Here is a 13,863-nt window from a genome sequence, read left to right as displayed (position 1 = left end):
ATCATTAACTCCCGAATCCGAGCTTGCAAGTCGCAAGCTCTCTTATTCACGGCAACGTTTTGACCCCCGGATCAAAGTGGGGTCGGAGATATATGACTGTATTACGTCTTTATTTATCTGGAAAACGAGTGGAACGGAATTTGGATGGGTGTACTGACCGTGGTTTTGACAGACGACAGGGCCAGGGTGATGGTTGATTGCTCAATCTCTGTGATCACTTCATCTTTCACAGCTGCGAGCGTCTCCCCCACAAATGCATGATCGGAGTGGAAAGCAGATAAAGACCTATTTACATGCTCTTTCCTCAAGTATTAGTAGTTTGCTCAAGTATAATCTTGATTGATTTTTTATCAATAATGTCTTTGAAAGGAATGTATGCAGTTTAGAGTCTTGCCTTGCACAATTTTATTGTCTAGTTCAGAAGTTTCTTTTTTCACCTTTTACAGATTAAGAATGAATTCAGCTGTAATGATAAATGAGTTTGAAGTTGCAAAAACTTTTAGCAAACAAAAATCTTTGACAAAAAAAAAAAATAAATTAAAACCTTAAGAGGATACTGCAATATGATTGAAGCTGACATGATGTTTTAAATTGATTTACACTGTGTTAATGTACATTTGAGGTTTCGGATGAATGTGAAGCTAATTTGTTGTGGAGATGCTACTTATATTGTTGCCAGTTGTAGTGATGCCATCATGGGTGACAAACGCTAAGGCAGGAAAAGGCAAAAGAATCAAGTGGGTAAGCCCCATCTGGCAAAACACATTTTCTGAGTGGTCTGCACTTGGTTTGCTTCTCATGTCTGTTTGTAAGTGGAAGAGGAGTTCGTTAGGCCAAGGTGTTTGTTAGGCCGAGGTTTGAGTTTTGTCCTGCAGGTTGCTGTGTCAGACTAGGTCTCATTTGACGGCAAATCCTTATTCTCAGCCCATCTTCAGTAATAACGGCTGTGCCGGCAAGCAGGTGAATTAGGCGCAGCTTAAGGGTATAATACACTAGGAAATGCCACAGATACCATGATTACGCATCTATAAGGAGTCAGCATTTCGACACCTCTCCCTTCCAATGCATACGCACGGATAAACACGCAGAAAGATTACTCCCCTCCAGTATAATGTAAATCGACTCCAGATTTCTGAAGTTGGCCACCATAAAAAAAGATACACCTGGTTTCGTTTTATCCCTAAAGTTATCTGAGGAATAAGTGATTTATTACATAGAAAATATGACTTCCCATGAAAACAGCTAAGCCAGAATTTTTTCTGGTGAGATTAATGGACATAGCAAGTTTTCACTGTCAAATACAAAGGCTAAATATTCATGAAGCATTGCTTAGGTTTAATATTTTTTGGAGAAAAAAAAAAAAATAACTCCAAAAATGCCAGAATGTGCCATGAAATATAACACGAAAGATAAAACTTCACTATTTTCTTGACTTTTTTTGGATAACTGTTAAAATTCTCAACATTCTTATAACACATTTTATACATGCAGCCATGTAACAATCTGCATGTATTTTGCTTTGATACCAAATTTATTTATTTATTTATTTACAAGACTGTTTTAATTCAGTTCCCGTGAAAGCGCACATTTCATGTTTCGGGTGAAGGTATCATTTCCTTTATAGACATGTTTAAATTGGGACACATTGCAAAAAGAACTCATGTTCTCAAATAACTTTTAACAGCCCTTGATATAATCTTTGCTTCGTTTTTATGTTTTCTGCTTCATTAACACCCACAAAGCTGACATGTTGATATTAGCGAAATTTTCCTGGGTATGACATATAACACCAATAAAACAGTATCGATGACAAAAACCCATAAAATTAAAAAGTACATGTAGTAACTTTTATAGGTTGTCATGGAAATGTAGCATGGGGAATGAATTTAAATTATTGTGTGTAGAAATTAAAAAACTCCCATCCTGCACAAACCTTAATTGATCTAAATTACTGCCATTGTTGTGTGTGTGAACATTTATCAGACATCATTATGCCCTGTAAATTAATATTGTGAATTACAAGATTTACCTGATTTTCTGTTCAATCAATGCATTATTACATCAAATTGTTTTTTGCGCTGAAGCAAGTCATTGTTGTTGATGATATGTAATAGGAGCAATGATCCAACAAATGGTGATAGTGTTTTAGGGTGATACAGGTATGTTTGCGCAGTTCAATGTGTCGTCAAAAATGTTTGCCTGCTTGCAATTGTATGGACAAGCCTGTGGTGCTTGCTGAATTTCTTTCTTTCTCGTAGTGCCGAAATGGTTGGCTAAATTCAATATTTTAGATCCCAGCTCAGAAGAGAAATTGCGTTAAGGTGAATGGATATCAAAATATTTGGTAGATAGCCTGACAAATAAATTAGGCTTTGTTGTTGTGCGAGGTTTTAATTTCAGTGCATGACTGTGGGATCACTGGCAGATTTATGGGCCGATAGTCGGAATGCCAAGTGATAGAGAACTCTCGCAATTTATCTGTAGTTATTTGAGTACCTGATCAGCGATTCAAATAGAAAGATCAAGTCGAGAGGATGGTGATGAAAAATTGATCTAATTGATCGTGAATTTTGCCTCTTGCTCAGGTACATGTAGCGGAGCCATGATTATTGCGATGCCGTCTCAATAGGCTGGGCCAACAGTGTAGTCACGGCTGGGCAAGATTTATGAGTTAGTTCGCATGCAAAAGAAATTACAATTAATGTAATTTCCAAGCTCAATACAGATGGCAATGATTTTCAACGGCAAACTCAAGGAAGAGTTGCATTCTATAGGTAAACCTGATTACCATTGGCGAGCAAATTTTTCAACACAGACAGGATATTGAGCTGCCAACAAATTTCATCAAGATGTGAATGAAGGCAAAATATGATTTATAGCTGCATGTTGATCAAGATTGGATGTTTTATTCTGCTAATGTTTATGTTAGGCTGATTTACCTTTGGGTATTGTGCAACATTTGGTGATTTATTATTTCGCATCTTTTCAGCTGAATTGAAAATGGAGGTGCTACGAGAGAGGGAGGTGAGAGAAAACCTGGAAAAGCAGCTTTTGGACGAACAGAAAGTCAGAGGTGTGTTTTATTTCTTTTAATTACTTCAATTAACCCTGACCTAAAGATTCAAGTTATTGTTCTCAGGTGGTGCGTTTTCATTTAAAACTCTGCTATAAATTCAACAGCACAGGCTGTATAATCAGTCATTAAATCTCTCTTGACACCTGCATAAATTCATTTGCCATGGATATTAATTTACCAAAAAGAAACTTAAACTATCAAGGTCTATAATGATGGCAAAGTAATGACTGCAGTAATGAAATGTTTGTACAGTATTGATCAGAACTTGCATATTTTTTTTTTTTTTTTACAAAAAGAAAAAAACACCACCTCTAGTACAATTAACAGTCACGAAATTGAAGAAGGGAATGTTTTCATTGCTCTTTTATTTTGTCAGTTCTTCTGTGCATATCTCTGTCCTTCAGTCATTCTGATTGTAAGAATAGGCTAGTTTCAAGTTCGAACTCATTTTTTTAGCTAAAAGTAAAAAAGCCCTACTGTATTAAGTGGCCTGTCAAAAACTGTAGCAGGATCACATTTACTAGAACATGGGTTTCTGCAAAAAGCTTTGCAAAAAGTTATTTATAGTGTGTATGGTAGGAGAGAATTTAGGAGCTTAATGTTTGTGAACTTAAGAAGTTTCTAAAAGAAAGGGTGTCATTTGTGCCTTTGGATCACTTTGAGACAAGTGATAGGTAAATTAATGTCGACAGAGGTTACCTAACAGTTTTCCTAAGTCACATGATACAGGAGGACAGAAGAATTCAAGCTCGAAACTCCCAGAATATCAACCTTGTAACGTGTTGTATTGCTTGATTGTAAACCATTTAGCGCATTATAAATATGTACACGTAAATATTCCTTTGTTATGAAACTGCTGGAAATCATCTCTTGGAGTTATTAAAGCTAGAACATTTCAATGTTGAAAAGTTGAATAACATTAACTTATATAAAAGTAATAAAATATAATAAGTTAATATAAAAAAATAATAAATAAAATTTGTAAATTAAAATAATAATTCATTTTAATTCTGAAATGACCTTTCTATCATAAAAATGCTCTGTCTCAGCCTGAATTGGAATTCACTCTGAAATCTGAGCTGGTAATTACAGCACTGCCATCATGTCCTGTGTCAGGCTGCCATCTTGTCTTGGTGTCGGGCAGTCGGTGTGGTTTAGGAACATTCCAGCTTCATACAGTGGTTGAGAGGTTTCATTTCAAACTTTGTGGTCTGATCCTCCAGAGAATTCTCCGTCTTCTCAGTTATGGGGGGTGACACTGATCCATTTCTGACCATCCTGCTAACAGTCAGGAGCACAGCGTTAAGTTTAGGGAGCAGACCACATCTGCTCCATTGAGCTGTGTTAGATTAATGGACATAAGATTTCGGTTCAATCCCAGCCCAGGAGCATGGAATTTTTTAAGATTCAGAGAGGGCCGTCATTGCAGTAAACAGTGAAAAAGACTTTTAGACTTTCTTACATAAAATAGTAGTGTCTACTCTTTCAGTGAAATGGCAATCGAATTGAGGTAAAAGTACGTAATCTTACGTGTGAAAGCCTTTGAATCAATTACCAAAAGACAGTGGTTTTAATACTCAGAGCACTCTGGTATTGCCTAGCCAAGACAATGAGTGCCATTGTACAAACAATATATTCTTGAGTAGACCAGTGATTGAACAATAGTTCAGAAATTCAAGTCACAAATTGTCACAAAACCTCCAGGGAGCTGTTTTTTCTCTGTCAGCATGGACAGGAATATGCACTAGTAAGATTAATCTTGAAAATCAAGGTTTTGTTCAACTGTTTTCTGATCTTTAAATACTTTGTATAACAATAATTTTTAAAAATTTCAAATGGTTAAACTAGAAGGGAAAATTTTCAAAAAATAGTTATCAGTGTCTGTTTATGGAGTTTAGACCACTTCAGATGGAGGAGTTTTAAGTTTAATTTCAAGGTTAATATTCAACTATTGAGGGAAAACTGCAAGGGCATGTGATAAATCTTTTGTGCCTGTGTTTTGCAAAAAATACACCCTTGAAAAAGTGTAGAACTACTGATGGTGCAAAGCCCATTCTGCGAGTATATCAATAAATTTTAAATGATTTCTTTACAGCTATCTTGCAAAAGAGATTAAAGAAAGAAAAGAAGGCAAGAAAGCGACTGTTGGATCAGCTTGACTCAGAACAGAAGCGAGTCGCCCACTTGGACGAATCTCCGAAATCTTCACCCTCAGATCCTCTCCGACTCAGCAATGGTAAGCTTGTGAGAGATCACTGTTTAATATATGCTTTACCCGCTGATCCTTTCTGACTCGGCATTGGTAAGCCTGTAAGTCCCAGTGTTCTGTCATATCTGTATAGGCTTCACTCACTGATCCTTTCTGACTCAGTAATGGTAACTTTGTGTGAGATCACTCACGCTTGTGTGTTCTGTACATGTATAGGCTTCACCCTCTGATCCTTTCTGACACAGAAAGGATCCCAGTGTTCTGTCATATCTGTGTAAAATTCACACTCTGATTTTTTCTGACTCAGTAATGGTAAGCATGTAAGCACGTTTCATCCCCTGATCTTTCTGACTCAGCAATGGGAAGCTTGTGAGAGATCACTGTGTGTTGTACAAGTATAGGCTTCACCCTCTGATCCTTTCTGCCTCAACAGTGGTAAACTTGTGAGATATCACTGTGTTCTATGTATGCTTCACCCTCTGATCCTTTCTGCCTCAACAGTGGTAAGCTTGTGAGAGATCACTGTGTTCTATATATGCTTCACCCTCGGATCCTTTCTGCCTCAACAGTGGTAAGCTTGTGAGAGATCACTGTGTTCTATATATGCTTCACCCTCTGATCCTTTCTGCCTCAACAGTGGTAAGCTTGTGAGAGATCACTGTGTTCTATATATGCTCCACCCTCTGATCCTTTCTGGCTCAACAGTGGTAAGCTTGTGAGAGATCACTGTGTTCTATATATGCTCCACCCTCTGATCCTTTCTGGCTCAACAGTGGTAAGCTTGTGAGAGATCACTGTGTTCTATATATGCTTCACCCTCGGATCCTTTCTGCCTCAACAGTGGTAAGCTTGTGAGAGATCACTGTGTTCTATATATGCTTCACCCTCTGACCGTTTCTGTCTCAGCAGTGGTAAGCTTGTGAAACATCAATGTCCTGTATATGCATTATATGGTGTTATTTTGTAAAACATCACCAATGATGTTTTACACCAACACCAACATTCCTAAATACTATTATCAATGAATCAACGACTGCTCTTATAAAAGACACTTTCTTGGTTCCTTTTTTAAACATTAGCTGAATTCACTTTGAAACAATAATTGATATCTGAGTGTTTTCAGGGGAGAAAAAAAACAAGATGTCAAGTTAATTTGATGCGAAAGATCATTGATCATATTTTTTTTGATATTAAATGATCTCATTGACATGTGTCTGGTAGCTTTGTGTGTGTTTCTGTTGAGACACAATTATCTAATATTAAACGTTCAAAGATTTATGGTCATGCATTAATCTACAAGACATGTTCAGCCTAAATGTTGATTTGTGGTATTATTTATCCTGTGACTTTTGCTACCGATGATTTCTTCCTCTTCAAACAGAATTATGTTGCTTTGTGGATCCTGATGTTGTGTACAAGCTGAACTAACTTGAGCCCCTTTCAACTGGAATCCATTTGACATTCTGTAGATCCGTTTGATGAAAAAGAAAATATAATTGCATTTATCTATGTAATGAAGTCTGTGATTAAAAGAAGACAAATGTGTCAGACATTTGTAATCATTCACAGTTGTTATAGACATTATTACAGAAAGTTTGAGGCTCCCCTGGGCTCTGCTCAATTTCCTCCCGCCAAAATGCTGGCAGCCGTCATATGAGTGAAATATTCTTGAGAATGGAGTAAAACACCAATCAAATGAAATTAATAAATAAATAAAGTTAAAGAGATAATTCACTGATCCTTAGAGGATACATCAATACATTTTCTCTGTATATATCCAAGTGTATCAAATTTTAGACATCTTCACAAAATATTCGGGACATCAGTATTGAAATTTAAATAGGTGTCACATTTTATAATTTAGGACTGATATGTACAGCTTGACAGTAAGTCAAGTTAGAAAGAGCTGTTATCGTAGTAAAATAATCTGTTTAGTAGAAAATACTTTTGATATTGTATCTGTTCTTTGTGTATTACCCTATAGGTTTTTCATGCAATTAATTGTGAAAAGATGACAATAATTTGAGATATCAAAATAAGATGAAATTGATATCAGTAAATGTACCCTAAAGATGAACCATGTTTTTTATCGAAAATAAAGTTGATAGATTATTTGTAACCAAGATAGCTTTGGTAAATATGGGAATCAAAAACCGTGGGAAGTCAGACAATGTATTCGCTGGGCATTGGAAACATATGTCAATATTGAAGAGTATTGATGTAGCTGTCAAAAGCAACTGTCGAATAGCTATGACACTACACCTATTGGCATTTTCTTACTGAGTACACTCAGAGAAAGATACTCGAGAAATCCTTTATCTAACGATTTCCGTTTGCATTCGACTGGGTCATGGGGATAATATAGTATGCAATTAGCAGATGCATGTGATAGGCTGTATGACAGACAAGTCAGAGGGTAACAGTTTATGCTGTTTTCCCCCGCGAGACTTTGTTTTCTCTCCCAGCAACTTATTGATCAAACATGTGTGGAGTCAGCAGATCTGACCAAATATAAAGGCCCATTCATGTGGTACATGAAAATTAAACATCAAAGACAGTTCAGAGAGATGGTGACCATGTAATAAATTATGTTGATATCTTAATCAGATGCAAAAATTTTTCAATATGCATCAGGCGGTAGTTTTCAGTGAAACAGAGTTGTACATGTACTGCCCTTGGATGCTTTCTTAATTCTTAATTTTATCACAAATTTTTCAAATTCACAGTTTTGTTTTTCTTTTTGTAATTGCTATCTTGTTTTTGCATACTAATATACATGTTTACCCAGCACACTACAGAGGTGTATTTACACCTGAGTTATATTTATTTGTTTGATTGGTGTTTTACGCTGTACTCAGGAATATTTTGCTTGTACCATAGCAGTCAGCATTATGGTGGGAGGAAAGTTATACTGTAGTGATGAAAATTTTTCTGTTGAATACAATCAAGTAAATAAATCAATAAATAAATATTATATGCATGATTATGATGATGATTTAAGAAAGTAGATAGTTTGAAAGTAAAAAATTTTAAATTTCGCGAAAATTTCACATTTAGACTAATAGATAAAGAAAGACTGAAAATGTTACTTCTTGATTAAGTGACTTCTTCACCTTCTCTTGCAGGCGAGAAACTTGTCACATCAATCTGGAGTTAGATCATGCAGGCAGATGACATCAAAAATCTTGACAAAGTAAATATGTATACGTTAGACATTAAACTTTCCAGGTAATATTTGACCTTTTAATGGATCATTTAATTATATATATGTATACTTATATATACCCTCTTTGTATTTGCAGATTCAGTTTCTCAAGATTTGAGCCTGGAAGGACAGAGATCAGCATCCGATAGAAAACTGATAGGTGAGTAGAGTGAAGACATGATTTCACCTTGCTCAATACCTGTGTGTAAGCTGATTAGTATTAACGATATTGATTGTTTGCTAGGTTACTCTGGCATTGGCCTCGCACCGGAACAGTGCCCGATTAAACCTGATGAGTAGCTTTAATAGCATTGATTGTCCCTCACTCACTTACTCACTCACTTAGCACTGATTACTTCTTACTCAGTGCTTGTGTATCTACATGTAAATGGTGATGACTGAATGCTTTCTGCTTGTACAGTGCTTGTATGAGACCAATGAAAAAAACTCCTCCAAACTTAGCATTGTACGACGTTAAACCTCCAGCACTCACTCAGCATTGATTGCTTCTTACTCAATGCTTATTTATCTAGATGGTGATGACTGAATGGTTTCAGCTTGTACAGTACTTGTATGAGAACAATAAAGAAATTCTGTCACACTTGGCATTGATTGCTTCTTACCCACTGCCCAGTTTCCCCTGACCATATTGCTGGTTGCCGCCAGAACAAGTGGAATGTTCTTGAGTACAGCGTAAAACACCAATCAAATATAGAAAATAAATAAATTCTTACTCCATGCTTGTTTATCTAGATGGTCATGACTGAGTTGAACAGTTTCTGCTTGTACGGTGTTTGTTTGAGACTTGCAGTGCCAAAAGAAACTCTCACATTAGCTTTGAGTGATTTTTTCTGAGTACATGCGTATGTAACTGAATTAACCATTATTGTTGGCTTAGTGCGAAACTTGCTCATGGCTTAACATTGATGTCATCTTACACGGCACTTGTGTATTTTAAGATGGAGTATTGATTGGTTGAGTATCAAACTGCTCAGAGAGGCAGTTACCACCGATATTGTGTGTGATATAGGGTATGTTTGAGATGGTTTTGTGCTGCTTGAGTGGTCGTTTGATTGATTGATGATCTGATTAGGGCTTGTTCTAGTGGCTTCTTGGTCTTAACTGAGGACTCTCTTGGGTTACATTGTCTTTTTTCTTTCTTGTCTTTTAATAATGTGTATAGTATTAAAATAATTGTGATTCAAGTATCGGTTATTCTTTAATTTACTTTTGAATGGACATGTTGACGGATGTTTTCTGCATGGATTCAGTGTAAATTTAGTAAAAATTAATTAAGACACCTGGTGCACGCATGGAGCTACTGATCTCCTAATGAAACTGTAAACCCATATTTTTTTGGTTTTGGATGACGTGCTAACTCGGGAAGACCCTTCCCCGCCCCTTCCCAGGATAAGTGACCTCAGCTGGAGGTATAATACAAAAGATGAAGTTGAGTTTTGGAGTAAATGGCGGGTTTGCGCATCCTGAAGCCTGTCCATTGTGACATGTATCCAATAAGGTAGACGACAATGATGAAGTGCTAATAAGTCGCCAGATCAAATCAGAGCTAAGAGAACAGATGGAATCGCTCTGATAGCTTTTCTTGATGAGCCCAGATCAGTAGTTCTGGAAAGGACAGGGGAGGGGGAAGAAATAACTCGGGCAAAGAAGAATCCGGAGCTCATCACTTGCTCGGATCACCGGAGAGAACGGGCTGACAGTTAAGAGCTATTTGTTATACCTCTGACGGCTCTCCAATTTTACCCACGATAAATACACGGAAATGTTTGCCATGCTCTGTGCATCTGCTCATCATACCAAACGTAATTTATCAGGCAGACCTGATGGGTTTTTCTTGGGCCATTGAACAGTTTTGTTGGTTTTGGAATTAACTTCTGAAAATGTAACCCCTTTTATTAATGACATTCTAACTTGGAATACTGAGTATTTTTGTTAAAAAAAAAAATTATGCAAAACGACATTAAAAATAAAATTATCCATCAACATACAGGGTTTTCAGAGGAGGAATATCTTGAGTTGATGCTTAATTACGGGTGCAGAGCGTAAGAAATGCATGGACATAGCATAACGTTAGGTGGGGATTCCCATGGAGAATTGGTCCTGTCTATAGCTCACCCCAAGAGCTTTTATAAACTGGCTATAACATCTGTCACAAGCCATTCTGATTTATTCCTTTCCATTTCTTGCCACCGTGTCAGGCAGAAAGTCCACTTTGAGAAAATATGATTAGTTTTTGGTTTTCTTAGGCGGATCATGTACTTTGAAATGATGATAATAAGGCAATTTTCTCCCCTGTGGTTCAAATAAATTGTCAGTTGTAGCGACATTCTGTCATGGATATTTCATCATAATAGGCCAGGAGTGGGTCCCCTGTGTGGACTTGTTTTCACACAATATAACACTAACAAATCCCACATGGGGGAGTTTCTATGTTGAATGATGCCGTGGCCTCCACTGTCCTTCAATCATTACAGGAGCCAGCATTACATGGCCTTGTCAGCATCACTACCTGGCCTCGACCTCAATCCCCTGACAAGAGACCACAAGCAAAATTAAATAATAGTTGGAATCTGAACTTGTCATGGTTAGGATAATGTGTTTTCTCTTAAATTCGCCACTGTCTCAAGTCGGTGTTATTAAGCCATGTCCCATTTGGGTCGTGGAGAAGTCCTAATGGAGCCGCGAACCTAAAGCTCAGGTCAAGACCGATGGCAGCCGGCATCTTCCTCTGTCACTTTAAGTGCGTAAATATTTCACAAAGCTGCACTTTCTTGGATGGACACCTAATAACTTCCCGAACAACTACCCTAACTTATTAACCAAAGGTTATTATTTAGATGGATGGGCGCGGGATGGAGTAATGGGCCATCACCGCGAGTCTACTCCGATAGACGTCAAGAAGTTTTTCTCTTCGCTTTCCAAACCCTCCTGACCAGCGGTGTTATACGAATGCGCCGCTTTTGGGGGGGGCAGCCATCTTTAATGGGGTAATGCCCCTAACACAAAGTGCTACTGATATTATCCTGTCAGGATCATAGACCGAGCATTCCTTCATTTGTCTCCAGCTCTCGTGTTAATCCCAGCGCAAGCCGAGCTGATGTTAGCTCCCAGCTTAGACTCTTGATCATGCTCTGTCTGTCTGGCAGGATGGAAATGGATGACTCCCATGTACGGCCATACCAAGCACTTAATATTACATATAGGCCTCTCTGTACTCTGTGCAAACACCTGTATATTTTTTTATACACATCACAGTCCATATTTTCATACTAAACATTTTCTTTAGTGTTTTATTGCTCTTTGGGTATCCTTTGAGAAATAAAATCAAGATTTGCAAGGAAGAAATATTTATGGTTGGTTTGCCGTTATTTGTACATTTTTCATTGAAGATTGATTTTAGGTTTTCAAGCAATTTGTTTGTTGTTTTTTTTTCAAAGCTGTAGAGAGATTTGAGCTTAATTTACACATTAACTTATGAAGTTTACTTTTTGAAAAACTGAACTAGGTTTTCAGATATTTTTGTTTCCTTTGCTCTTAATTAACTCTACCAAAGAGAACGTATTTTTGTACAGTTGTAACTTAGGACAAGTTTTACCTCACTTGTGTTTTTTTGTTTTTTCCAGATTCAAGTTCTGATCGAAGTAGTCATTTGTATGAGAGCTACCTTCAGTCTAACAACTCTGGCACTTCAAGATTTCCATACCTCCCATTGGTCAAAAATGATGCTTAGTAGAAACAGTGGACAAGGTGTCAGACTGTTTTATGAAGCCATTTTCAGGAAGTTTTAAAAACTGTTTTGGTCATTTGTGAGAACAGCTACTCCATATAGGCGACCATCTTTACTAGAAACTTGGTTGTGCTGATTGATTGAAACTTCATTCGGTTTTCTTTCTTTTTTCTTTTTTTTTTTTTTTTGCTCTCATCATAATAAATGTATCTGTTTTATACGCAAAGAATTGATGTTATGTTTTGCCTAATGTAAGTCGTTCATGATATATACCAACATTTTGCTGAAATAATTTTTGCATTTTTGGCAAAATTTATGTATTCAACCACAAGCTGTAAGAAGTTATTTTTCTGATCATGATGAAGCTTGTTGGCAGATAAGTTTAATTAAAGTGTAAATATGCGATGTCTTCATTACCCCCACTTAAAACAATTACATATGATGTATGTCCAATTCTCATTGATAAATAATGTTTTGTAATTAAAGCTGGCCATGGATTTTATTATGCTACAGAGGCAGCATTTTTGGTTTTTTAAGTGAATAAAAACTTAAGGTATTACTATAACTATTTACTTACCACACATATCAAAAATGAAAATGTTAAATTTTTACTTGACAGATTCAAATGAATATTTCAGGTGAAATTATATTTTCACCTTTCAAGATTTCTGAGCAATCAGTGTTATTGTAATTGAAGATGACCTATAAATAAATTTCAATGTGAAAAAAATATCCAACACTTTTGATTTGCTTTTAGTCTGATTTATTTTGTTGATTTTTTTAAGAATCTAATACCACCAAAAAGTAAAGTGAACGTTGCCTATATATTAATGCAATAATTAATTTTCATTTTAATTAAATATGGTTTCAACAGGTGTACCACACTCTGAAGTATACACCCTTTATATTCATGTAATTATCCTCTACATTATCAGAAAACAAAGACTGTATTTTAATATTCTCTAAAAGTCTCTAAAAGACATTAATGGAAAACAGTTTTGATATCATTTTGGATAACCTTGCCACTGTACTTTGTTTACCTTGTGATTTGTCATTTTTCATTTTGCATCAGCATTATAAGGAATGTATAAGAATCTGTTTCTGAAATCAGTCGCTACAAATCTGGAAACCGTTTTGGAATTTATTGGCTCATTTTGGACATTATTGGCTCATTTTGGACATTATTGACTCATTTTGCACTTTGTTTACCTTGTATGTTAGTAATTTTTCATTTGTAATGAATGTACTAGAATCTACTTCTGAAATTGCTCGCTGCAGATCTGGTGGCCATTTTGAACAGTATTGGCTGGCTCATTTTGGACATTATTGGCTGGCTCATTTTGGACATTATTGGCTGGCTCATTTTGGACATTATTGGCTGGCTCGTTTTGGACATTATTGGATTAATTTGCATGTGTACGTATTGATGGTCCATTTATGCTATTCATTTTGACAATATTTACCTCAGTGTGTTTGGATCTGGGAAGCTGCAATATGTATGGTTTAGTATTCTTATCTTCTGATGTTATGTATGGTTTATTTGCATATCAATACTTTTCAATGAAATGATTTATGTGTTTTTACCATGATATTTTGACAAAAAACTTTCCGTATTACATATACAT

The 13,863-nt window shown here is 36.3% G+C and overlaps 1 protein-coding gene across 1 annotated transcript in view; it reads left to right on the top strand.

The window, feature by feature from the left end:
• Positions 1 to 12,369, top strand: part of LOC135473882 (dachshund homolog 1-like) — a 70,504-nt gene extending 58,135 nt beyond the window's left edge. Inside the window, exons 7-10 of the mRNA XM_064753808.1 lie at positions 2,990 to 3,073; positions 5,172 to 5,312; positions 8,588 to 8,650; positions 12,135 to 12,369. Of these exons, the coding sequence (XP_064609878.1) occupies positions 2,990 to 3,073; positions 5,172 to 5,312; positions 8,588 to 8,650; positions 12,135 to 12,241 (395 nt within the window). The 3' untranslated portion in view covers positions 12,242 to 12,369. The remainder of the gene's footprint in view (positions 1 to 2,989; positions 3,074 to 5,171; positions 5,313 to 8,587; positions 8,651 to 12,134) is intronic.
• The last annotated feature ends 1,494 nt before the right edge of the window (positions 12,370 to 13,863 follow it).

The sequence above is a fragment of the Liolophura sinensis genome, chromosome 8 (genome assembly GCF_032854445.1).
Source record: "Liolophura sinensis isolate JHLJ2023 chromosome 8, CUHK_Ljap_v2, whole genome shotgun sequence".
Classification (NCBI taxonomy): Eukaryota; Metazoa; Mollusca; class Polyplacophora; order Chitonida; family Chitonidae; genus Liolophura; species Liolophura sinensis.
This window is presented reverse-complemented; position numbering and strand designations above follow the sequence as displayed.